At 48.4% G+C, this 27,188-nt stretch overlaps 1 protein-coding gene across 2 annotated transcripts; it reads left to right on the forward strand.

The window, feature by feature from the left end:
• The first annotated feature begins 2,324 nt into the window (after positions 1-2,324).
• Positions 2,325-23,468, forward strand: CLEC19A (C-type lectin domain containing 19A). Of its 2 annotated transcripts, none has more exons than XM_045770918.2 (5): positions 2,325-2,555; positions 11,218-11,383; positions 17,069-17,162; positions 20,008-20,140; positions 21,342-23,468. In XM_045770918.2, exons 1-5 carry the CDS (start codon positions 2,465-2,467, stop codon positions 21,419-21,421), a joined length of 564 nt encoding a protein of 187 aa, XP_045626874.1. In that variant the 5' UTR covers positions 2,325-2,464; the 3' UTR covers positions 21,422-23,468. The 2 variants fall into 2 exon arrangements, with proteins under 2 accessions (XP_045626874.1, XP_087726304.1); XM_087870178.1 differs by lacking the exon at positions 2,325-2,555 and adding an exon at positions 5,840-6,437.
• The last annotated feature ends 3,720 nt before the right edge of the window (positions 23,469-27,188 follow it).

Below are 27,188 nucleotides of genomic sequence, written 5' to 3' on the forward strand. Positions count from 1 at the left end.
TGTGTGTCTGGGGGTGGGAGGGCGGGTAATGCCATCACACAATAAATACGACTTTAGGAAGACAGAAAATATATATACTATGTTACAATGAAACCTCTCCACCTCCAAATGACAGCAAAGATTGTATTTGTTAAGTAAGGAAATTACCTACTTTCTGGTCAGTAAACTCGAGGTCTAAAGCAGGGGTTGGCAAACTCAGGCCCATAGACCAAATCCAGCCTGCTGCTTGTTTTGTAAATGAAGTTTTATTGGAAGCCAGCCAGGCCCATTCCTGTGGGCTTCGGCAGAGTTGAGTAGTTGTGACCGAGTCCGTGTGGTCTGCAAAGCCTAAAATGCTTGCTGTCTGGCTCTTTACAGAAGTTTAAGTTCCAATAACATAGGATGGATGAGTCTAGAGAGCCAGTGTATGGCTTAATGAATACAGATAATAATACCGGACTGAATACCGAAATTTGCAAAGAGAGGAGATTTCGGGTGCTGTCATCACCAGAAGGAAGGTAACCAAGTGAGGAGATGGTATGTTAATCAGTTTGTAGGAACATTTCACTGTGCATGTGAATGGAGTCATCATGTGGCACACCTTAGATATATACAATTTTTATTAAAAATTAGAATTAAAAAAATTTTGCCTACTCCTGCTTAGAACAGTGCCTCACAAACTTTAATGTACACACGACGCCTTGATTCTGATTCGTGGGTCTGGGGTGGGGCCTGAAATTCTGCATTTTCGAATGAGCTCCCAGGAGACTCCGATGCCTGGGATTGGGCATACAACCAACATTTTGCTCATTTTGGTAAATGAACCCATTTACCAAAACCTTCAGGCATCACCTATCGACATTATCAATACAGATCGTTTAGCTGATTTGCCAAATCAAAGGATCCTCCACTTTTCAAGAGAATTTCCAGTGGCCTCTGTCTGACCACCCTCCTTCCCACCTGGTGGGTCCCCACTCAGAGGGTAGCTTGACTGTAGTGACAACAGGGGCCCCCAAAGGGCAGTGTACCAGATGATGGAGAATGGGGAGAAAAGATGCAAATTTTATATTTATGTTTTGTGTCAACCTTTAAAAAAAAAAAGTCAGTTTGGGGGAGGGGTATTTTATAACAGACTTGATCTCTTAGTACAGTAAGTCGTCGACACAGAACACTCACATAATAAGTGTATGTCGTTTCTAAATAAACACGTGCATGCTCTGGGGTGTGCACCAGCCCAAAGTTTGAGGAACTGGTAGACATGGGGCGTGAGGAGGAAACAGCCTGATCTGTGTTAGTGGCCTGAGTCCGGCCTTGGCAGGCTCTCTACCCCGTGCTAGCAGAGCAATGCAGTTAGACCTCGCAGGCACAGCAGCAGGTGTACCAGAGAGCAAAGGAGTGCTCGGGACAGGTTCAAGTCCTCCCTGTGGGTGCCCTTACACTCTCTGTGGCTGGCACCCAATGGAGCATTTCAGGAGAGGAAAGGGGGGGAGGGGAGTATGCAGGGTCTCCTGCCAGGAAAAGGCTTGCATGGGATCCACGATAATGGTAGTGAAATTTGCTGTCGTTTATGGAACACCGACTACTTGCCAGCATCTATGCTGAGTTTTACAAACAAATGATTTCATTGAATCTTTGTGAGCTAGGTACTCTTGGCATCCCCTATTGTATTAAGGAGGAAACCGAGGCCTCAGAAAGGCAAAGTGACTTGCCTGACAACACATGAAGCGGGGGAGAGAAAGACTCTGATTTTCGGAGATATTAATTCATGAGTGCAATGACATTCCCAATGAAACACCAGTGGATTTGAAAACATTTATGTTAAGTCGGAGCAAACCACACACGAGACCTCTGCACGAATGATGACGTTTGCTTCTCATCATTGAGCACTTATGCTGGGTCAAGAACCTTCTACTGGCACCTTGTTTAACCCCTAAGAAACCTGAAAAGTGGAGGGAAAGGGAGGAGGGCCTTCCTTGCTGCTTCCTAGGCAAGCGGTGTGCTAATGCCTTCAAGGCCAGGGCGGGGTGGGGACGAGCTGAGCCCAGGCCCCATCGACTTCTGCACTGGCCTCTGACTTCTGTTTTTACCTTCTGGTATGTATTTCCTCTGAGGGGGCCCGAGATGCTTTAGCTCCTGTGACAGGCCCAGATGTAAGCTCTTTTACTGTCCGATCTCACAGAGGAGAAAACTGAGTCTCAGAGAAGCGAGCGCATGCCCAAGGCCACACAGTGGCTCAGAACCAGGGCAGTGGTTTCTCTTAGTTCCCCGAAGGGGGCTGACCAGGGCCAGCTTTCAAGCTGTCACTCAGAGCTGTCTCCAGTGGTGCAGAGAGGAGGGAAGAGAGAAGGGAGGGGAGGAGGAGGAGACTGGAGTCTATCCAGTGTGTCCTGAGCTCCCAGCAGTTCTTGCCTGCTCCCAAGAGAGCTCCAGTGAAAGGGCGTCTCTCCTCCACTCAGGCCTGAAGGTGGCTTCCTTGGGCCTCAGGATGCAAAGGTGGGGGCTGTGGGCCACGGTGGCCTCCCTGACCCTCCTCTCTGCACAGGCCTTTCCACAGACGGACATCAATATCAGCCCAGGTGAGCACCGGGACCAGGGCCGGAGCAGGTGGAGAGGAGGACGGATGCTTCACGGACACTTGAGGCTCTGTCGGTGAGGCCTAGCTGCCTGGTGTGCAGGCCCGCCTGACCCAAGAAGTGGTGGGAGCTGAGCTGAGCCTCCTGACAGCCCTTCCGGCTCTCCTCCCTCCACCCCAGGGATATTGTCCCTGGTGCAGACCCAAAGAGTCCTGATTTTTAAATCCCAGCTTTGCATCTTAAAAACTGTGTGACCTCGCCCAAATTTCTTAACCTCTCTGAGCTCAGCTTCCTTTGGAAAATGGGGGTCAGGGTAGCAACTTCTGGGGCAACTCTGCAAGGGAAGTAAGATAAAGTGGGAAAATGTTTCATGCTTGGTGCCTGGTACCACAGCAAGTTCTGAAAAATGGGGTTTCTGTTAGGGATTTGGCATCGAGGCCCCCTGCCCCCACCTTGTCTGTGACAGCTATTCCCAGGGACCTTTCAGACCTGCTGCTTGCAGGTTGGGCACGCAAGGGGACACAGTTGTCCCTCTCGTGACCTCCCTGGAGGTCACTGCTCTGTGGCCCACTTCTATGGGTTTTCTGTGTCCCCAGCAATTAGAACAGCAATTACCAGCCTCTGGCATGTGGCCTCCCAGTGTCCCACGTGAAAGACTCAAGGCTTCAAAGGAGCTCAGTTTCTTCCTTTTTGCAATGCAGAGACCCGGGTGCTCACTGTGAGGGACCCCTGTCTGGGCGGGAAGATTCCTGAATTCTGCAGTCTGCTCTGGTCTGACGATCTTGTATGTCACCTCTACCGTGAGGGTTCTTTCCAAACACTGTTTAAAATATTTAAAATAATAATAATACCTATAACCAGTTAAGATTTGCACAGTCCTCTCTATGTGCCAGGCATTGTTTCAAGCACTTTTTGTGTATGGATTTATTTAACGTCCACAGTAAGTCTATGGCAGAGATGCTCTTTTGATCCTCTTTAAAGTACGATCGCAATGAAAGACTCATAAGATTCCCATAAGACCCCATTATTGGGCTGTTACGGTGCTGGGGTAAATTGAAACAGTGGGGTGACAGGGTTGCCAGAGAAAACACCTGATGCCCACATTTGAATTTCAGATAAACGATCATGTTTTAGTGGAAGCATGTCTCAGAGATTGTGTGGGACATAGGCTCAAAGTGATTTGTGGTTTATCCGAAATTCAGATGTACCTGGGCGTCCCCCTTAAACCAAGGTGCGTGGTGGTCTTTGTGCATTTGGGCAAGCATTAGGGGCTCCGATCTGTCATAAACTCTCTGAGTGTCTGTCTTAGTCGGCTCGGGCTGCAAACAGGAAGTTACCGCCGACAGTTCTGGGGGTTGGAAGTCAAACTGCTGCCTGACTCCTTTTGCTGGTGAGGGCTCTCTTCCTGGTTTGCAGATGGCCACCTTTCTTGTTGAGTCCTCACGTGGCAGAGAGAGAAAGAGCATGTGCACACGCTGGTCTCTCTTCCTCATCTTGTAAGGACACTAATCCCATCGTGGCTCCCCTCCCTCATGACTTCATCTAACCCTAATTACCTCCCAAAGACCCCACTTCCAAACACCATCACATTGGGGGTTGATGCTCCAACATATGAATTAGGAGGGGACACCAAAATTCAGTCCATAACAGTGACTTTGCATCCTTGCTCTTAGGCCTCAGTCTCCTCATCCATGCAGTGGGTGAGCAGGAGAGAAGTTGGACAAAACATCCTTGAAGTCTGTCTTGTATATCCTATGGTCTTGCCTTTCTTTTTTTAAAGATTTCATTTATTTATTTGACAGAGATAGAGACAGCCAGCGAGAGAGGGAACACAAGCAGGGGGAGTGGGAGAGGAAGAAGCAGGCTCATAGTGGAGGAGCCTGATGTGGGGCTCGATCCCATAACACTGGGACCACGCCCTGAGCCGAAGGCAGATGCCCAACCGCTATGCCACCCAGGTGCCCCCACGGTCTTGCCTTTCTGTCCCGTGTGTGTGGGAAGGGCCTGTGGCACCTCTTTCTGAGCATTAAGTTTCCTCCCCTGGAGAGTGGGAATAATAATGGTGCCTACTAAATGTTTTGGGACCTTCAGTGAGATCGTGCAGATGAAGTGCTTAGCACATAGTAGGTGCTTAAAGAATGAAAGTTATTACTGTTAGCTCTTCTGCTACTGCAGTTGTTGGTGATATGATAGAAATGGTCAGGAGACACAGTTTTCTGTTGTGACAGAAGCCTCCCTTGGAGAAGGGACCTTCTAGATGTCTCTCCCCCAGCTCACCCTATTTCTACTGATAGGGGGGGACTGAGATCACTTCAAACCCAGCAATCTTGGAGAGCTCAGAACTGGAGTTGGCAGGAAGGGTCAGGGAATCCATTCAGCCCAACCCTTCCATGTTACAGTTGGAGAAACTGAGGCCTACAGAGGCCAGTGACCCTGCCAAGGTCATCATCCGTCCAAGTGGTAGTTCTCCTGCACTCCAGGTGCCCAGCTGGGCAGAAAGCCTAGTTTGAGTCTGAGCAGACGGATCTTCTAGAGAAAAGTGACTTCAACCCAGAAGAGAATGTGTGAGTGTACGTGTGCGTGTGCGTGTGTGTGTGTGTGTGTGTATGTGTGTGTGTGTGTGTGAGAGTGCATGTTGACGTGTGACAAGGAGGGACTTCTCTGTGATCCTGGTGGGCATTTGCAGACCACGGAGGTGAGTGCACAGCCAAGAGCCCTCCTTGTTGAGAAGGAGCCTTGTTTGTCTTCCTCCTCTGGGTCCCAGCCTTCCTGTGCAAAGCAGAACAGAGCATTGGTCATTTCTTCACTCATCCCAAGTCTCCCGGCTTTCCATGAACATGCAAATATATGCACAGAGGGCAACTCAGCCATACCTCGAGATTTACTTTGGGGGGAAAAGAAAACCTTTAGATACCTCTGAGAGACTTGGGAGGATTTAGCCAAACTAGAGCCTTTTCCCAAAACCTTTTCTGCGAACCTGGCTTTGATCACATTGTTCAAAGGGATTAATGAATGTAAAGTGCTTTAAAAGAGAGCCTGGCACCTCGTAAAAGCTACATAAATATTTGTTATTATGGTTTTTCAACCATTACCGTCAAGGTTCCTTTCCTGGCTCCTGAGGCCAAGAACTCTTCACAGCAAAGGCAATTCCAGCAAAGCATTTAAAAAGCGGGGTGGGATGGTGCTTCTGCAGGGTTTGGCGGGGGTGGGGGGGGCATCAGGCTGGCATTGCACTCCCAGCTCCAGGCGGGTTCCAGGGCCCGGGCTGTCTCCACCGCGGTAATATCTACCGCTTACTAGAATGCCAACCATGAGCCAGGCCACAGCTTCCTTGTGAAGTAGGCATTATCATCATGTCCATTTTATAGATGAGAAAACGGAGGCATGAAGAGCTGAGTGTCCAGCGGGGGCCGTTAGAATCCAGAGTCCAAGCTGGAGCCTAGAGGTCTGCGCAACTGGATGCCCGCCTTTCCTAGAATCCCCCTTGGAGTGTGGATCATAGAGTCAGATCCTAGAGTGCCCCATGGACACTCTGGCCCGATTCCCCTCCCCACCTCTATGGGCACAGAGCCCTCAGCATATTTCCGGACTGCAGCTGAGTATAGGATGACTCATTGCCGTGCGTGGGTTCCTCTCCCCAGACTGTGAGCAGCTTGAGGGCACAGACCTCAAAGCCAAATAGGCACCCAGAGGCATGGACTTATTTGCTCGATTAACTTTTGATCTTAGCTCAGGCTGCTATAAACTATGGTAAAAACAAACAAAAAATCCCCCCCCCAAAACCCCCAAACCATCGGCTGGGAGGCTTAAACAATCGGAATTGATTTCTCACCGTTCTGGAGCATGGGAAGTCCAAAATCAAGATCCTGAGCAATTTGGTTCCTGGTGAGTACTCTCCTGCGGGCTCCAAGATGGCCACTTGGCTGTTTCCTCACCTGGCAGAGAGAGACGTGGGGGGGAGCTCTGGTCTCTCTTTCTCTTCTTATAAGGGCACTAATCCTATCGTGGGTGCCCCCCCCCCAGACCCCATCTAACCCTACTCCCCTTCTAAATGCCCCACTTCCAAAGACATCGGGGGATTAGGGCTTCCCCATATGAATTTTTTTTTTTAAAGATTTTTATTTATTTATTTGACAGAGATAGAGACAGTCAGCGAGAGAGGGAACACAAGCAGGGGGAGTGGGAGAGGAAGAAGCAGGCTCATAGTGGAGGAGCCTGACGTGGGGCTCGATCCCATAACGCCGGGATCACGCCCTGAGCCAAAGGCAGACGCTTAACCGCTGTGCCACCCAGGCGCCCCTTCCCCATATGAATTTGAGGAGGGGGAGACACAAACGTTCAGTCCATGACACTGTTACATTTGGTGTTTAATGTATTTATCTTACAAATGAGAAAACCAAGGGCAGAAAAAAAGATGTTTTCTGGAGGCACTTAGTGTTTAGGGATTTCTGGGTTCATCCTGATACCACCACTTGCTAACTGTGGGAATAAGTGACTTAACCTCTCCGAGACTCAGTTTCCTCAGCTGTAAAATGGGGATGATACTGATACCCTCCGAGGCTGGTCTTAGCGGTTACATTCTCACCACCGAATGAATGGCTGCTGTTTGGGCAGTAGAAGAAATGGCCCAGTGCTTTTTTCCTCTGTATCATGTGGCCACACACGTGGCCCAGAGAAGGGAAAGCAAAGCTCAGGCATGAGAGGCCCAGGACCACCAGCTCTGGAAACCAGAGCCAGGACTCACTGGTGAGGACAGTCTGATCGTGGGACATGTGAACCAGGGAGGCGGTGGGAAGGAGAGGCAGTGATGGTGACAGAGCCCTCCCAATCGCCACCTTCCAAGACACTGGAAGACTCTTCCTCCTGTCTCCTGGGACATCTGGGGCCCAGTAGTGGGAGTGGGGTGGGGGTTGGGATGTGGACCCCAGAGCCTTTCTCACCTCCTCTCCTGGCTGGCTCTCAAGGCTGATCTGGGCAGGAGGCAGCAGGGTAGTGCAGTTGTAGGCGGCTGGATTGAGGCCAGGGGAGCAGGCAGCCAGATTGAGTGGGAAGGTGACAATTTATTCTTTTAAAAAGAGAGAGAGAAAAAAAAATGAGCCCTGAACTCCACTGGTGTGTTCTTTTTTCTTCACAAGCTCAGAGCTCCCAAAGACTTTGACTCCCACCCCAGCTGGGAGACCTTGGTGGCCTTTAGTGCTGCTAATTGAAGTAAAAGACCTTACTGTTTGGCCTCCTGGTTTCCAGAGCAACAAGCTTCTTTGTGCATCCCTTCCCCTCTCTACCCCTCCACCCTCCCTCTGTCACCTCTGGCCTCATCTCTTGCCTTCCCCCCTCTCAGATTCCCAGCTTGGCCGAACCATTTGCAAATGTTCTCCAAATGTTCCATTCTCTCATACCTCAGGGTCTTTGCACCTGCTGTGTCCACACAGCACCTGAAACATTTTCTCTGACTCTTACCTTTCAGGTCTCAGATGAGACATCATCCCCTCCAGGAAGCCTCCCAGATCTCCAAATCCTTATACGGCACGTTTAGGTGCTCCGATGGCAACTCCCTGAAATTCCTCATCCGGGAAGGGGTCTCTGGTGCCCTGTCTTAATCACCCCACAGGCTCCTTGAAGAGAGGGTTGGGGCAACCACCAGTTCAACTAGGGAGACAAAAGGGGCAAACAAATAACCAGCTTCCAGAAATAATTTGGGGGCTGTTCCCTCAAGGTTTTGCCTGAATGACACACATCCACAAATGACGTATTAATGACGTTTTATATCTGTTCTTATTTTTCTTAATGTCGATCTCCATTAGACTGTAAGACCCAAGAGGTCAGAGGCCACCTCTGGGAGTTGGCCACAGTATCTCCAGCATGTAGCCAACTAACTGCTTGAGCCCAAGTTGGTGCTCAAACGGGACTTGTTGAATGAAAAAGGGAATGAATGAAGGACCAGACCGTGAAGACTGAGACAAAAGGAAATGGGCTTCAATACAGCAGGAATCCCTAAATTAGGTCTGGAGCCATATAGCCTGGCTTTAAAAACTACCTCTGCCACTTATGGGCTGTGTGACCTAGGTCAAGTTACTCAACCTTTCTGTCTTTCAGTTTCTTCCTCTGAAAAGTGGGAGGAATTGTGAGTACCCACCTGGTAGGATGTGTGAACGCTAAATGAATTGTTATATACAAAGAACTTGACACATGCCTGGCTCCGATGAAAGTTCAGTAGTGTTGGTCCTGTTTATTATATTGCCATCATTAGCTGACTTGTAAAGCTATAAGCCTAGAGAAATCCCTTCACAAGAGAGACACGGATTAGTGAAGGCTATTTTGGGGTTCAGGCTGATGAGAGGCCTCTGGGACCCTTCTATTCTCAGTTTCTCAAATCCCTAGAGGAAGAAGGGGTGCGGGATACGAGGCATGGTGGAGTTCATTATCATCCCAGTGCAAACACGTGGCTTTTTGCCTCCCAGATCTTTCCAATTAAAGGCCTTTGCCTGCCCAGGTGGAAAAGGGAGTAATTGAGCAGTGACCTGTCACAGCCCCATTTTCTGGTATGTTTCACTCCAGGCATCCATAACCACCATTTGTTCAGTGGAGAAAATCAAAGGAACCAGCGGTGTGGAGGAAGGAGCTTGTCTTCCACAGGGAGTCTTGATTTAAAATATCCACCAAGCTTTAGGACCCAGAAGAAGCCTTTGGCCCTTAGGGAGAGGGGAGTGAGGACCCTCGCCCCCTCCTTTCCCCTTCCAGCCCCCTTCATTTAATTATGCACGGCTCTCTACGTATAGTTCCACAAAGTCCCTACAAAGAGCTCAGCAACACCCAGCATTACAAGAAGAGACAAGCCAGGACTGCCCAGCACAGCTGCCTGGGTGGGGGAAGGGCTGGTTCTGGTCAAACGGGAAAGCCCAGGGGCTCTGGTCGGTGATGGGAGGCATGGAACCTGTCTGCTTAGCATAGCTCTCTTGATTAAAACAACGGACTCTTTCTTTCCCCCAAATAAATGCACAGAGGTACACACATGTGCACACGTACGCATACACACTTTTGATTTTGCATTTCATTTCAGGGGATTCGCTGGATCCCTGAAGCCCCATCAACCCTGGTTATGAACCCCTGAGCTAATCATTAATAATCATACTATTACAGAGCAATCCATACATGCCACGCATTTGGCGAATTGATCTGGCCCAATTAGTTGGTCTACCAACCTCAGGAATAGGTGCTAAAGGACTGCTAACCATTCTCAGTCCTGTTGATTTCCCATGATGAAACATCCTGTGGGCTTTAAGATCAAAGGCTTTGGTGTCCGGAGGCTGAGCTCACATCCCTATCTGCCAGTGACTAGCAGGATGACCTTGGGCAAGTCACTTGACCTGTCTAAGCCTCGGTTTCCCTGTATATGTTTGGCACATCACAAATGCTGTGTGAATGTTGCCCACTACTTAATTATTCAAGAGCTCAGCCAGCTGTTATATGGCTGGAAAGGCAAAGATCCCACATCGTTGGATGGCCACAAAAGGGACCCCAAAGATCAGCCAGTTTGACAGCTGAGAAGGGAGGGAATGTGCCATTGTCACATGGCACGGCAGGCTTAGAGCTGGTGGCTGGGACCCAGGCCTCCAGATCTCAATACAACAGATCTCACCACTGCCCACTGCAACAGGTGAGGTACGTAAGATTGTTCAAGAAACGTTCTCAGCATGCCTTCCTCCCCCCAGCCAGTCATCCTGAGTGGTTTCCAAAAGGAGTATCTCCCAAGAAGCCTTCAGGGGGCTGACGCTTGGGAGAACTTGATTGTCTCAATCATGGGTTTTCCATGCGTGCTTTTTTTCAGAATTAAGAACACATCCTGAACCCCAGGAGATCGATGGGCTTACAGAGATAAAGAGTTCGATGGGCTATCGTTTGTCAATAAACACGTGGAAAAATGTCCGCCCTCACCACAGAGCCCAGAATTGCAAACTGAAACAAGATACCATTTTTTTGGCTTATAAAATTTGCAAAGATTGGCATGAAAGTGATAACACTCTGCGCTGGCAAGGGCACTGTGAGATGGGCACTCTCAGGCATTACCGTGGGAGTATAAATTGCTTTCAGGAGGCAATTTAGCAAATTGTATCAAAGCCTTAAACATCTCTCGGAAAATCACCAGAAATGCTGAAAAAGCCTGATGCACAAGGGCTGTTCATCTCAGTATTGGGTGTAATTGTTTTTAAAAAAGGGAACCAGTCTAATTATCCACAAATAGGGGAATGATTAAATAAACTCTGGGGGGGGCACTCAGTGGAGGATTCGAGAGCTATTTAAACAATGTTTACAAAAATTTATAATGACATGGGGGAAATATATTCTCATTTTGGGAACTCGGAATACTGACAGGTATGTATAGTACAATAGAACGATTGAATTTTTACAAATCCCTGCATTCAAGCATGACATGAAGAAAAATACCTCAGAGCAGTAACTTTTCCAAGTGTTCTATAATAAGCATATATTACTTCTGTCATTCGGTAAATGTTAGGTATGCACGTGTTCTTTGGACCACAGGCGTAGAATTTTACTAATCATAATGGGCCATGTTTGATATTCATCCTTGAAAAGATGTCGTAAGTGATAGGAACACTGTCTGCACACTGCCAACCCTCCTGCCAGTCTGTTTTCTTTCTGCCCACAGCCATGCCGGAGCTGCCCTGGGCTTCCCTGTGCCCACTGTTCTGGATGGAGTTCAAAGGCCACTGTTACCGATTTTTCCCTCTCAATAAGACTTGGGCTGAGGCTGACTTCTACTGCTCTGAGTTCTCTGTTGGCAGAAAGTCCGCCAAACTGGCCTCCATCCACAGGTGAGTGAACATCCATCCCCCTCATGGCCCAACCAAGCACACCCTTTGGAAAGGGGAGTGAAGAATGGCAATTCTCCCTGCTGTTTCTGTTGGGTAATTCTTGCTAGCTTTGCTCTAGCCCAATTCTCATTGAAATTGGTCCAGCCCAGTTTCTCATTGAAACAGTAGAAGGCAAAGCATTTAGCCTGGGTGGCGAATAGCAAGCTACTGGGTCCATCTTTGTAAGTGCTGATTTTGTGCAAAGGGCTTGACCCTGTGATACAAGTCACATAACATACATACAAATATATGTATGAGTCATATATTATATGACTATATATGAGGAATCATAACTGACATTTATTTGCTAGGCGTTTGTATACATCATCATACTGAAGCTCTCTCAAACCATATTAGGTAAGTATCTTCATTGTACAGACACAGAACCTGATCTTCCAGAAAGGTGACTTGCTCAGGGTTAGCTAGCCATAAAGTGGTGGTGCTGGGATTTGAACACGAACAGTCGAATTCCATAGCCCACCTACCAAGGCCTCCTTCCACATTCCTCTGTGTCTCCCAAGCCCCAGCCACACAGACTGTCTCAAAGTTCTCCGGTCTGGTGCAACCTTTTTGCTCCTCCATACCTTTGCACACTCTTTTCCCTCTGCTGGGAATTCCCATCCCCATCTTCTCCTCCAGATTAACACCTCCTCAGCCTTCAGGCTCATCTCTTCACTGAAGTCACCCTGACCCCGTGGCACCCTAGTTGCACTCCTCTCCCACTTCTCCTACAGCACTTTTTTCATCACCCTATTATGACTTGTTTTCAAGTCCTCAGACGTCCTCGCCAATGTGTGGGTTCCTTGAAGCCAAGTTCACTATGTCCTATTGGTACCCACACTACAACTTCACAATCCTGCTTCTGTTTTTTAAGAATCTCAGAAACTTGAAGTCAGAAAGACAGTTGGTTATCTATGCTTTAGAATCACCGAATTTTGGTAAGAACAGAGAAGGGGTCCTCTGTCTTAGTTTGTAAGCGAGTCCTCCATGTTTTCATCCAACCGATATGGAGAGCTCCCACTGTGTTCTCAGCGGTGCTGGAGAATGTAGCAAAGCAGTCAGGTCTATCAGGAGAACAGGAACCACTACAAATATTCAACACAGAGAATTTAATACACATGAGTGCTGGAATCTAAGAGCTTAAAGAGGCAGTAGTTGAGGCAATCCGGAGATTCACAATGGCAGGAAGCCAATCCCACCCCTAACGGGAGGACAACCCAGTCTTAGGGGAGCTGGAGCCACTGAGGTGAGGCAGCCCCGGCCAGCAACTCCCAAGGCAGAGAGGGAGACAAAGACCCTGGCTTCTCTCTCCCTGCCATCTTCATCTGTGCCTCCCATCACGGGCAGGGCAGCTGGCAAGAAAACCGGGGAAAGGTGGTCTTCAGGGCAAATCCCCTGTGATAGAGAACAGAGCCCAGGATTGGCACTGACAAGAATGGATCAAAGTTCTCAAAAATTGCGAGCCTATATGGGAAAATGGGATCTGCGTGATAAAGAGTAAATTTTAAAATGATTCCAGGGGCGCCTGGGTGGCTCAGTTGGTGAAGTGTCTGACTCTTGATTTCAGCTCATGTCATGATCTCAGGGTCATGAAATCAAGTCGCATGTCAGGCTCCACGCTCAGTGTGGAACCTGCTTAAGATTCAGTCTCTCCCTCTCCTTTTCCCTCTGCCCCTCCACCCCCCACCCCAGCACTTGCGCTCTCGCTCTCTCTCTCAAAAAAAAAAAAATCCAAATGAAGATTTCCCTTTAGCCAGCCCACAGGAAGGGCGGCTCAGCCTGCTCAAGGTGCTTGTAACCTCGACCTTGGTTAGCTGGGCATCAGAAAGGATTCCAGGCAAATTGGGGCTTCTGGCAACCCCTGACCCAATTCCTGTTCTTTTCTGCCTCAACTTACCTTCTTCCTATCTTCTCAACTCCTAGTGCCCTGCCCCTCCCTGCCTTTCTTATACTAACATTCTCTCCCTCTCCTCTCCTGTACAGGTAGGTTTCCATGTTGGCATATACTTTCCCGAAAACATGTAGGAAAGTTAAACCCGAACAATTCATTCACCTATTATTCATGAAGTTCAGTTTGCATAAAGCTAGACACCGTTATAAAATCCCTAATTACATCTTGTCTTTGAGACACAGGCTGCCTTTGTATTTCTGGTGTTCTCTTCATGCTTTTTCAATTTTTTTCTTCCATAATTACACACACAATCAGCTTATGTCCACAGAGCATCTGATTGAAGCTTAAGATCCTCATACTTTCTGCTTACCTAATAATTTCCGTCTTTGTTTCAAGCGACAGTTGAATTGAATTAAGTTCATCTGATCCATGCTCCTTATTACTTGCAGTAGCACCTTGGGCTTCTCTCTGTTCCTGTTATTTTTGACCAGATATGGGGGAAATGCAATAAATTATTGAAATAGTTTCCCAAGCAGGTGTTGTTGAACAAAGATGGCAAAATCACTAAAATTGACTGGGCAGCCACTCCACCAGATGACTGCTCAAAATGTATGTTCAGCAGTCAGTGTAGCCAAACTGTGCCCGAGAGAAGCATTGGGGGATGCCAGTGCTCAGCCAGCTGGGTAGGACCAAGGTCAGTGACCCACTGGGCTGAAGAACACTTTGTTCCCAGAAATTGGATCATTCCCATGTCAGACCACACTCTCTTGGAGCATTGATATTGAATGGAGCCTGCTGACAGCATGAGAGAAGATGTCAAATAGAAATAAGACTTGGTGTTGGTCTGTGTGGTCCTTGTGGCCCATCTGGGGAGACCAGACCTTGAGAAATAAGAGAACTAAACCAACCAGCCTGCCCCCTGGGAGGTCAGAAGTGGGTTCTCCAGGCGGTCCAGGAATGGATGGGGGGTGCTCACGGAAGGCTTCCTGGAAGAACTGGTCCTGGCTTAGGACCTTGAAGAATTTAGGAAGCTTAAGGATTGGGAATAGCAGATGTTCCAGATGGAGAAGCCCATGGGAGGAGCTGTTAGGTGCCTTAAGGGCACTGGAGTCAGACAGTCCTGGACTAGTCCCAGCTCCATCACTTCCTCTGCGCACGATCTGATCAAGGAGACCAAGCACTTGAAACTCTTCCACAGTTAGCTCAGCTGAATACTCAACAGTGGGAGCTGTTATTAGCTTCATTTATTATAATCCTAGGCATCTCAGGGGCTCAGTTCTTACTTAGCGTTCCCATGTCAGCTCATCTTTCTGAGGGCACGGAAGCCCTGCCTCGCTCACCCTCTTTCCCCTCCGTTTCCTCCAATAGTATCGTGTTAGTCCCTTCAGGCTGCTATTGCAACAATACTATACACAGTGGGGCTGATAAACCACAGAAATTTATTTCTCCCAGTTCTGGAGGCTGGATGTCCAAGATCAGGATGCCAGCATGGTTGGGTTCCAGGTGAGAGCCCGCTCCCTGGTTCACAAATGGCCTATCTTCCTGCTACATCCTCGCATGGTGAAAGGGGTTGAGAGTGCTCTCCGGCATTTCTTTTATCAGGGCACTAATCCCATTCATGAGGGCCCCACCCTCATGCACTAATCACCTCCCAAAGGCCCCATCTCCTAATACCATCACATTGGAGGTTGGGTTGCAACATATGAATTTGGGAGGGACACAAAGATTTAGTTCGTAACAGTATCTATTAAGCAGCTCCCTAAATATGACTGCCTGGAGAATGGTGTCAAGAAAGATTCTGAGTGCCAGAAGTCTGAGTGCTTCTGGAATGGACTAGTAATTTCTTCCACAAACACAAAATTAAGAAGAATAAACATGGCTGCTTTGATTTGCTACCAATGGCTCAAGACAAAGGAAATTTAATAGTGGGCATTTGAGGCAAGGCGGCAGCCTTTGGAGAGCAGCCATTCAGATGAAGCCAACGAGAGCAGATATGCTCTGCGGCAACATAAAGGGTATGCCAACGTAGTCCTGTTTTGAAGCGAGTTACTCGTTAGGTGTTAGGTCCGAGGGTGATAATTATTACTTTATCATAACTTCTTCAACACACTAATGTTTACCTTTTAATGCCACGTGGAAGCCAAAAATGGGAATCCCTTATCCAGTGGGATCTGTTCCTCAGGGTCTGGGAACAACTTGAGTGGAGTGTGCCCGTTGTTTGTCCATTGGCTCTCACCTCCCTTGCCCACCCTTCTGAGCTCAGCCAGTGGAATTTCCAGGCTCACCGATGTCCAGGCACTGGGTGTCTCCCTGCAGCAACTCCAAGTACCATGTCTATACCCCATGACTGTAACCCAAGAGGGAAAGGCAGTGATGGAAACTGGGCCTTCTCTACATGCTTGTGTCCATTTATCAGGGAGGAGAGTTTCCAAGATGCCCTTACAAACTTCCCCTTACATCCAATTGGCCAAACTGGGTTTTATGGCCAGTGGGAGCTGCAAAGGAGGCTGGAAAGTGAAATCTAGCTTTCCTAACTTCTTATGCAGGTAAAAGGGATTAGTCGTGGCTGTGGAGTAAGCAATCAGACGTGTCTGCCCTTGTGCCATTTTGATGTGAGGGTTCAATGAGTTCCTGTGTGCAAAACACATAACACGGTGTTCAGGAAACACGTTAATTATCAAATGGAAATCTCTTTGTGTCTATCTTTCTATCCATCCATCCATCCATCCATCCATCTCCATTTCTTTGTTGTTTTTGGCAGCAGACTGCCGTCAGTGTCCTCCACTGATTTCTTTTGTTAGGTGAATTATTTTATAAGCTCTTTGAAATAGGAGGTGAGAATCCCCAGAAGACACCAATGCCTTCTGCTATGGTTTGAATATTTGGGGGGCCAAAGCTCCTGTGTTGAAATCCTAATGCCCAGTGTGATCGTATCAGGAGGTGGGACATTTGGGAGATGCTTAATCCCTCACGGATGGGATTAGTGCCCATCTACAAGAGACCCCACAGAGCTCCCTAGCCCCTTCCTCCATGTGAGGATATAGTGAGAAGTCTGTGAGCCCAAAGGAAGATGGCCCTCATGTGACCATGCTGGCCCCCTGATCTTGGACTTCAAGCCTCCAGAACTGTGAAAAATAGATTTCTGTTGTTTGACAGCCACCCAGCATGTGGTAGTTTGACACAGCAGCCTGAAAAGACTAAGACATTTTCTAAAGGAGCGTGGACTGTTGAGAGGAGGGCTTTGGTTTGCTGAGTGGGCTCTGTAAGTTCAAGCCCAGAGCTGAATTTTCCAGGAAAGCAAAAGATTTTGGAGATGGTATGCGAGAAAAAAATTAGTAGGATAAGTAAGGACTGGCACCATAAGGAGGGCTTTTGAGAGAAAACACAGGTGTCTAGTGGAGGTTTTCATTAAGTTGTTCGATGTGCGCGATGCCCACCTCTTTCTTTGTCTCTTCATGATATTGTCAACAGAATCCACCTTGTTTGCTTGTGCTTTTGAGGCAGATTTAAATTTTTAGAATGAATAGCAGTGCTGAGATCTGCCTTGAACCAGCGCAAATCCAATCCAGAGGTGCCTATGAAAAGACAGTCACGTATGGGTGATGTAATTAAAGAAGAAAAGAAGAAAAAAGCAGGGTTGCGTCATACCCTCAATTTACTGTGGTCGCAGAAGGTTAAGGATTGTTTTCAGTTTTCGACTCTGTCCTATGAAAAGAGGCAAGGAGTAACATGCTTACTCTTGCTTACATTTGCAGCTGGGAAGAGAATGTCTTCGTGTATGACCTTGTCAACAGCTGTGTGCCTGGGATCCCAGCTGACATCTGGACAGGGCTTCATGATCACAGACAGGTAAGGAAGCCATGACCACTAGGTCCTCCTGGAAGCTCCCAGCCAAGATGCTATTTCGATTTAGCCAACCGTGCACATGGAACCTGTATGTCAGGTCGTTGCTACGTGCTACCAGCACACAGAGAGAAATCAAACACTGAGATCCCCCAGGTAGAGTACAGTGGTGTGAACATAGTGTGGTGTGAATACTAGAATACAGTGGTGTGAACATAGTGTGGTGTGAATACTAGAATACAGTGGTGTGAACGTGATGGGAACATAGTATGGTCAGGGAAGGCCTCTGGGTTTGAGTTCTCGGAAAAGCAGACACAAATATGTGATTAGATGTGCAAGAGATTTCTGAGGGGAAAGCTCTGTGAAGAAAGAAAGAGGAAGGAGCCTGAGGAGGCAGGAAAGGTCTCCGGACAGCAAGGTGGGTCTGAAACCTGGGAGGGGAGTGGGGGAAGGAAGAGCCTCTGATTATAGCAGAGTTCTGAAAAAGACTTGGCTAGACCAATGGGGAGTCCTCAGGCAGAGAAGGGCCAGGAGAGGAACACCGCATGGGGCAGAATTGGGCCAGCACTGGCACCCCTGAGTTCTTGCTGAGTCACTGATGGGGCACAGCCTGGGGGAAGCCTGGTCTCACTGTGAATGCAGGGATGGATCCCAAGGGGCAGGGGAACTGAGGCTGTCCGTCGGGCAGGGGAACTGAGGCTGTCCGTCAGCCAGGTTCCCTGTAGCCAGTCCTCCTAAAAGAGCTCGAAGCAGTGTCCTTCCATGGCTGCCACAGCCTCCCTAGGTTAGAGACATTGAAGCTACTATCTAATGGGTAAATGGGAGTCAGCCAGAGAAAGAAGCGTTCCAGGTAGAGGGACCAGCATGGCAAAAAGCCTGAGGTGTGAGCGATCCTGACGCATTCAAGGACATTAAAGACAAGTGGGTCTGGGATGCAGCACGGGGCAGGGGTCGATGGATTCATGGTGAAGCATTAGGTCAAAAAGGAGAGCTGACACCAGATCTTAATACCTGGCAATAGCACCTCAGCCTCCATCTGGAAATTTTGTCCCCAGACTTTCCCTCGGTGAGCTGAATACTGTCTCTGTTCCGAGAGACGTATGCTACCAGCCCTGCCCCAGAGTGCTGTGGGGAACAAGGCTCCGGTTTCGGCTCCTGTCTTGCCGCTAACTGGCTGGTAGGTGACTTCAGGCGATTTTTTTTTTTTTTAACCTCTCTGAGCTTCAGTTTCCTCAGCGACAAAGTGGGGATGATGATAATAGTGCCTGGTTGTAGAAAGTAAATGAGCTTAGCCTGGTGCTTGGCACACGATCGCAGATCATTAAGGCTGGTGGGAGCTGCTGTCAGTGTAGCCCAGGTAACCATAGAGGCCACACTCGACAGAGGAACATCTTACAGATCCATAGAATTCAGCTGGCAAGAACCTGTGTAGAAGTTGTAATTTTTTAAAAACCTATAAAATTTCTATTGGTAATAGTAACTTTAAAATGGAACTATGGTGGGGGGGATGCGCCTGGATGGCTCAGTCGGTTAAGCGTCTGACTCCTGGTTTTGGCTCAGGTCGTGATCTCAGGGTTGTGAGATCGAGCCCTAGGTCAGGCTCTGTGCTCATTGGGGAGACGGCTTGAAGATGCTCTCTCTCCCTCTGCCCCACCCCCCACTCGTGCACATGCTCTCGTGTTTTCTCTCTCTCTCTCTCTCAAATAAATAAATAAATATTAAAATAAAATGGGATTATAGAGGTGCCTGGCTGGCTCAGTTAGAAGAGCATGCAACTCTTGATCTTGAGGTCCTGAGTTCAAGCCCCTCATTGGACGTAGAGAGTACTTAAGTAAATAAATAAACAAACGAAATAACTAAATTTAAAAAAAATTTATATATAATAAAATGGGATGATAAATACAGTGAATTGGGGTTTAGGGAACTTGTATGACAAGATTTAAGAATAATAGTAACAGTACAGTCGAAGGGCTCGTGTTTTAAACTTTTCAGGACTGGGCATCGTGAGCCGGGCACTAGCTAAGCCCTTTGCGTGCTTTACTTCATCAGTCCTCACAGCAGCTTTCTGGGGGAGCTGTTAGCCTCCTCGTAAAGGTGCAGAAACGGCCGGAGAGGTTAAGTCCCTTGTCCAGACTGCAGTGAGGAAGTGGGTAGAGCTGGATGGCAGGCCTGAGCCTCTGTCTCAGAGGCGGCATGCTATTTCCATTATCTGACGCCCCCTCCGTAATCATCAGTGCCTTGGGGGAGACTTTTCTAAGAACTTGAATAAATGCAGAAACACCTTGTGTTCCAGAACATTGCAAAGATGCAGTTCTCTCCACAGTTAATTTGCACATTTATTTTAACACCAATCAAATTCCCAACAGGCGTTTTCTTGTAATTGGACATAGCGGTCCCACCTTGGGCAAGAAAAATATACACTGTGTGGACAAAAGGAAAGAAATGAAGGGTGACCCCCTTCTGCTGGTAAATTAAAAAAAAAAAAAAAGTTGAGTAGGTAAGGTCTTGGATACTGCAGTCACAGACCTGGGTTGGAATCGCAGCACGGATGCTGTATGAGCAGTATGAATTTGGCCACACCAGTCTGAGTCTCGGTTTCCTCCTCTGTGAAAGGGAGACGAGCATGCCCCTTGGAGGGCAGTGAGGTTCAAGCGCCTGGCACGGCACCTAATAAGGCTTCACCAAACAGCAGCTGGCGTGGCGGTAATAACAGTATCTTACATCCACGTAAGGACCCCCGTACTGCCCCACACGGAGGTGTTAGAATGTCCTCCCCGAGCTGGGGCTGGCTCTAATGCCACATCTTTCTCCCGCGGGCTTGCTTTCCTCGACTCCGGATGGGACTGCTCAGGAAGGACAGTTCGAATGGACTGACGGCTCCTCCTATGACTACAGCTACTGGGACGGGAGCCAGCCGGATGACGGCGTCCACGCGGACCCAGAAGAGGAGGACTGCGTGCAGATATGGTACCGGCCCACCAGCGGTGGGTGCCCCTGAGACCAGGACTCTCGCAGGGGTGCTGGGGAGGTGCCACGGATGGCAGGGAGGCTGGTGAAATAGGTGGCTGGGGGCATCCTTTTCCACAGCGGATGCAGTTTAAACAGTACGTAGTGGCGCATGGTTGACACGCGGACTGGGATTTGAATGAAAAGGTATTAGTGGCAGAAGCACGGGGGCGGGTGGGGGGAAGGACTTGTACAAAGAGCAAAGGACGGTGCTTCTGTGTCAGCTCACCAGTGCACTGACGTGCAAGCCCCTGCCCCAGGCTCCTGAGTATTAGAACAGGGGTGCGCCTGGGGCAGTGAAAAGAATACACACCTGGGTTCGAACCCTAGCCCTACTGCTCTCTAGCTCTGTGTCCTTGCGGGGAATTACTTATTCTCTCTGACATTCCATTTCCTCTTCTGTAAAATGGATTTAGTAATTGTTCCTACCCACAGGGCAGATCTGAGGGCTATAGGAAGTACAGTGGGTCCAGCATGAATGCTCTGTCTGGAACCCCAGCTCCACCCCTTGTTAATCACGTGGCCCAAAGTGAATGCCTTAACCTCTTGGTGCCTCAGTGTCTTCATCTGCAAAATGGGCTCGTGATACTTAACTCACAGGGTTGCTGTGAAGAAGAAAGAAGCTAATGTACATAAAGCGGCCACAATGGCTCGCATGGGGTATTACCGCCATCAGCATTTAATGACATCACCACTCCTCACACCAATCTTGAGAAGTAAAAACTGTTAATATTCTCATTTTGCAGTTGAAGAATCAAAGCTCAGAGAAGTTAAGTGATTTGCTCATGGTCACACATCAAGGAGTGAAGCAGGTTTCAAACAAAGTCCAGATTCAAGTACCCAACTGCTACTCCCTCTGTGCTCCTTTTTCTTTTCCTGATTGGAGGAGGGAGGGATGGAACGGGGACTTGCTACCCTGGGAGCCAGGCTGGAGCCTTGGAGCCAGAGCTGGGCCAAGCCTCTGGGTGAAGTTTGTCCCGCCCCATGCACAGCGGCAAGTCAAGACCAGCTTTATGACAGAGAAAGACTGGACAGCAGCCTTATCAAGCATCAACAAGAAAGAGGTGCCAGTGCAGACACGAGGCCACTGGAGAGGGCTTTTACTCCAGTGGGGGGTGAGGTGACTTTTACTGTGGTAGGTGGACCCTCACCCAGATTCTCTGCTTCTTCCCACCGCAGCTCTGAGGTCATGGAATGATAACACCTGCAACCACAAGTTCCCTTTTGTCTGCAAGATCGCGTCTCTGACCATTCACTGATCCGGTCTTGTCCCCTCACAGCGAGCCCGACTCCAGCACCGTTTTGTAGCCATACCTAGTGTAGATCGGACACTCAATAAATGTGAAACACGGGAGAGATAAAGCTCCCAGGAAGAGATTTTAAACAAGCAAGTCTTAATGCCACAGAGTGGTTACTTGGTCATAAGTGACAGGAAGCACAACTTAAACTGGTTTAATAAATAAAAAGGGGAGGTGGATTTATTGCTCCAAGTAACAAAAGTCCAAGGTTGTTCTAGACTCAGAGTTGAATTTCGTTGGCCTGGCTCAGTCTCATTCCACTTTGGCTATGTTGGTTGGCTAGACCCTGTTTAGATGCACATCTCTGGGGCGGAAAGGTATTGAGTCAATATCTGAACCACCTGGGCCCAAAGAGGTGGGCAATTCCCCAAATTAAAACAAAATTATCAACAGATTTATGCATGGCTGGTGGGAATATAAGATGGTGAAGCCATTCTGAAAAACAATATGGTGCTTCCTCAAAAAGTTAAACCTAGAATTACCATATGACCCAGCAATTCTAATTCTGGGTATGTACCCAATAGTATTGAAGACAGGTATTCAAACGTGAGGGGTCATCGCAGCATTATTCATAATGGCCCCCAAAGTGGAAACATCTTTGGGGGTACCACTCAGATGACCTCATCCCGTGGGTCAGGGTCCCCTCCAGAGCCCTGACCAAAGTATACTGCATGCCTTCCTTGGGAACCTTCACTGCCTTTGAAGTTTGGTCACTCTGAGTCCTGGCCTTGGTCTGCCCTCCTGCCAACTTCTTTGTCTGCAACCAAAGAGGCTCTCGGCTTTCGCTCCTGGAGCAAGGGCCCGTTACTCGTCCTTGGCTGATAAGTATCCTTCTGTAGAGCATCAAAGCCTTGTAGCAATAGCCAACCAACCTAGTTAGGCTTATGTGTACTGTTTTGTCTGTTCGTCAATTACCCGATGCATGGCTTCTGCTGGTGCATTCCCTCCCCCCGGAACGCCCTCCCAGCTCCCTGCACGAAAGTCTGAACCACCTGGTCCCGGGAACTGTATGCGCTCCACCCACCATGACTGATGGCCAGCCTAGAGGGAAGCCATCCATATGCTCGGCCCTGCCTTGTTGCCTGCTTCCTCAGACCGCTCCCAGTATCCGTGGTTCTAGACTGGGTTTTCTGGTAGCAGTTGCTGAGACAGCGTTTGGTGTAGAGATTGCTTAGGGATCAATACCTGTGAAGGGAAAGCGGAGGAAGAAGGGGAACTGAGACGTGACCTGGAAAATTATCAGCCAACCTGGCAGGGAGATCCAGGAGAAAGAAATATTGCTATCAGAGTGGACCACACGGGGCTGAAAGGGCCAGGCCTTGAAAGACCCAAACTTTACTCAGTCGGCCATTCAGGCTTCCCCAGAAAGGATGTGACTTCTCCGGAGCTGATGCTGACCCTGGAGTTGCTGACAGCTGAAAGCTGTCTGCCCTCTTCGGGATCTGAGTGGTGCATCTCCATGTTAGCACAACTGGAATCAAAAAGACATAGGTTGGGGGTGCCTGGGTGGGTGGCTCAGTCAGTTAAGCAGCCAATTCTTGATTTCGGCTCAGGTCATGATCTCAGGGTCGTGGGATCGAGCCCTGAGTCAGGCTCTGCGCTGAGCATGGAGCCTGCTTAAGATTCTCTCTCTCCTCTCCCTCTGCCCCTTCCCGCGCCCTCCACCCCAATAATACATCTTTTAAAAAGACATAGGTTCAAATCCCACCATTTCCGCTCACCATGTAACCTCATGAAAGTGGCTTAACCTCTCCGAGTTTCAGTTTTGTCCTTTGTAAAATGGAGATGCATTCCCCCTCAGCTCTGACTGTGATTTATCAGGCAGCTCTGGGGAATGAGGAGCTTATAGGGGACTTTTCCCGAAAACTAAAACTCATTCCCTAAGCATCTCAAATATCTCTATTTTTTTTTTTCTACTTTGGATGGCAATCTTTTTACACCACGTACACATTTCCCTGCTTCCCTAAACAGATGATATTCAACAAGATTAGTCTTTTCTCGATGATTCAGGGTCATGCACGCTTCATCTACTTCAGGTATTTTTGTCGCCTGTCATCATATCTGGGTGTCACCGTGCCAGTCTCTGACAGCCCACAGAATCTCCCATCTTTTCTAGACTGTTGCTGCTGAGATGCTGTGGGCAGGGAAGCCAGGCAACCAAGCCTGAGAATAATCCGTGAAAGAGACGGAGAGAGAGAGAGAGAGAGAGAGGGTGGGGGAGAGCGGGGGAGATAGATCGATGATAGATGGATGGATGGAGGCATGGAGGCATGGATGGATGGATGACGCATGGCTGGTTGAATAGATGGATGCATGCATGCAGGGGTAGACGAATGGATGGTTGAATACATGATGCATTGATAGATGAATAGATGGATGGATGATGCATGGATGTGTGCGTGCATGCATACATGGGTAGACGGACAGATGTTTAAATGGGTGGGTGGATGGATGCGTGGATGGATGGAGGAAAGAGTGGAAAACAATCAGGAGATATTTTTAGAGGGACCTAGGTGATAGATAGATGGACAGACAGACAGGGAGGCTGGTGCTCACGACAATAAATATATATCACCCATACAGTCCTCACGAATGAAGCATATGATCCCAGCATGTGGACATATCAACATGTATTTAACAATCCTTCTATTGTTAGTCTTTTTGGTGCCATCTAATTTTTCATAATTACAGATAACACAGTGATAATCATCTCTGTATACATGTTCATTTATTTTCTTGGGGATATATTCCTAGAAGTTGAATTACCAGTTCAAAGTGTAAGCACATTTAAAAAATAGGATTACTTTTCTATTACAAAAATACGCATGTGGACTGCAAAAACATATAGAAAGTGTCTTGTGCGTATCTCCCATAATCCCACCAGCCAGAGTTAACCACTGTTGACCTTTTAATAGTGTGAGCCTGTGTACTGTGAGCACCGTGAGAATGCACCACAAGGGCCTCCTACTCCCAGGAACAAAATTGACTGAGGGTCCTGGCTTTTGTGGGTGACTTCCATCATTTTGTTTGCTCAGGGGCCTCACTTCCCATAGGCTGCTCCCAGGCAATGACTAAGTGAGGCAGCCTTGTTCCTGGGGGGTCACGTTCTGTTGGTGGTGAACTTTGGCTCAGGGACACCCCGATGGCCTTGCTGAACAGGCCAGTCTAGGAGGCCTCCACCTTCTCTCCTTCACTGGAGGGCCAGACTTGCATCACAGGCTGACACCTCTCCCAGCTTTCCCTGGTTCCCTTCATATTTTCTTTCACAAAGGCATTTCCTCTAATAAAATCCTTGCACACTTAATCCATCCCTGTGCCTGCTTCTCAGAGGACCCAGATTCACACACAAACACCTACAATATGAGACACCCCCCGAAAAGCCCATACTGGTTTATACTCATACCTACAGTATATGAGAGCCCCTCTTCCCTGCACTTCTGCCAACACATTGGTCCCCAGCTTCAGACGGAGCCCCCAGTGAGCAGGTGGCTACTCCTCCCGCTCCCTTGGCAGTCCTCAGACGCAAGTGCATCACTGAGACTGTGTTGCTTGCTAGTGACAGAAAACCCAACCCAAACTGCCTTAAACACAAAAAAAGACTTTGATTTATTCTTTGAGCTGAACAGTCCAGAGGTATCTAGCTTCAGGCTTAGCTTGATCCAGCAGCTTAAATGATAGTGCCAAAGACATCTGTCACTTTGTTCTGCCTCCATGGTGTTGTCTTGATCCTGAAGTTCCAGTCTCTCCACTTGGCAAAGCAAAACGGCCAGTATATGTCTACATCTTCTATCCTTCAAGAGAAGGAGGGGTGTTTCTTTCTCAGAAGCCCTGGCAAACGTCTCCTCTCATATCATTGGCTGTACCTGGGTTATTTGGCCAGTTCAACCCATTGTCATAGCCAGGAGGATAAAAGATGGATTGCTTAAGTCAGTCAGGGTCCATGCAATCGAGCCTGAGAACTGAAGAACACATGGCTTTCCAAAAGGAATTGGAGGTGTGTTTTGTCAAAAAAAGAGCTGATGGAAGCCGTTTTGAAAACAAAACAGAGTATGTCCAGTACAAGAAGGCATCGAGGAACCAACTCTAAATTTCAAACTGGGAAGGAGGTTGAAAACACAAAAAGCTAACTGCAGCCTCAGGGCAGTCTTCCCAGAGAAGGGCAAGACCACAGCTCACTCCCGTGAAGAGTCTTTGGAGGGAGTATTTTTTTTTTCCTGTTCTCAGCTCAGAAGAAGTAGGATATTCTCTGTAGAGCTGCAAAAGAGAATCAGGAGCCGTATCGGCGGTCAAAATAAACACATGGGGCGTAGTTAAGTGGTTTGCCCAATTCGAAGGATGATAATAATAATAATATTAAAAAAAGAAAAAAACGAGAGGAATCAGACCTCTGTTATTTTGAAGCGAATTTCAGAGCCAACAGCCCGGCATCCGTCTTTTTAAGGAGGCTCTCACCAGCTGGGGAATTCTCTGGAGGAAGCCAGTCCTCACAAACATGCCTTGTTAGAAGAATCCAGGGCTTCTTTTCCATCCAGGTTTGGCCACACAGCACTTCTTCCTAACATCTACTGACTGTCAGGGACCTTCTCCGTGGAAGCCGATGCAGTCCTGTCCACAGCCCCGCTACAGGGGCTCTGCTAGGCCTCCAGGTGAAGGTGGGGGGCTTGGAGTCAGATTCCTGGCTCAGACCCCAGCTGCAGCACTTGCAAGGTGTAGACCTGGGCAAGCTGCTTCACCTTGCCAGGCTTCCATTTGGAAATGCAGGTGGGAACGCCAGTCGTCCTCTGAGGCTGTGAGGAGTGAGATGCTCCGTGAAAAGGCCTTACACGGTGGCTGGCACATCGTAGACACTCAATAAACACTCACTGTCATTATGGTGATTGGTATCACCGCTTTGTCGGCTAGGACAAGGACAGGACACCGCCCATTTAGTGTTCAACCTGGATGACTATGGCCCTTGCGCGTACTTGAGGATGTCTTTGTTGCCACAGATCCTTCCTTCTGTGACACTTCGTGATCCCTAGGGGATGTTCATTACGTAGCTACTTTTAAAATATGATGAATTCAGCCCATTCTCTTTCATAACCCCCTAAGGCTAGGTTTGACTTGGCCAGGGACCCAGGACCAACTGCAGTGATCAAGACAAAACAGTGATATGTTTAATATATTTATTGCCAAATGCCTTCAAGGAGGTACTAACAATCTCCACCATAATCTATGCAAAGATGACAAAAATAATAACATTCATTGTCGGTACTGATTTTAAACAGTAATTCTTTGATTACCATGGAGGGTGAGCATTTGCTTATAGTGGTCGTGGCCATCTTGAATTGGGAGGAGAGGTGCCAGGTTTTCCAGTCCTCCTCAGCTGGGAAATGCCCTCCCTCCCGCCACCCAGGGACTATTTAATGAATACCTACCCCCCGTGGAACCAAGTAACAACCAGGCATCCAGTGAGCTTCCCCGCGGCAGGAGCCGAGGCGTCTCCCCACGCCCACTGGAGTCATTGCTATTTGTCTTACAATAGAAAGTCTCCAGCAGTAATGCTGGCCTGTCAGAGCCAAGTCTTCTAGGGAGCACTGGTTCCTATTAATGATACCATAGGAATGAGTCCCCAGCTGTGCTGCGAGCATGGATGCAGGGGGGAGATAGGGAGAAGCCGTGCAGGAGCCCTCAGAGGCTCTACGCGCCCTGCTCTCCTCCACGTGGGCCCTGGTAACTCATTGCCAAG

The sequence above is a fragment of the Ursus americanus genome, chromosome 2 (genome assembly GCF_024610735.1).
Source record: "Ursus americanus isolate L20-20 chromosome 2, mUrsAme1.1.p, whole genome shotgun sequence".
Taxonomy (NCBI): domain Eukaryota; kingdom Metazoa; phylum Chordata; class Mammalia; order Carnivora; family Ursidae; genus Ursus; species Ursus americanus.

Coding starts and splice junctions, on each gene's coding strand:
- CLEC19A (XM_045770918.2), top strand. CDS start 2,465: ATGCAAAGGTGGGGGCTGTGGGCCACGGTGGCCTCCCTGACCCTCCTC. Junction 17,163..20,007: donor GGCTTCATGATCACAGACAG/GTAAGGAAGCCA, acceptor GGGACTGCTCAG/GAAGGACAGTTCGAATGGAC. Junction 20,141..21,341: donor ATGGTACCGGCCCACCAGCG/GTGGGTGCCCCT, acceptor TTCCCACCGCAG/CTCTGAGGTCATGGAATGAT.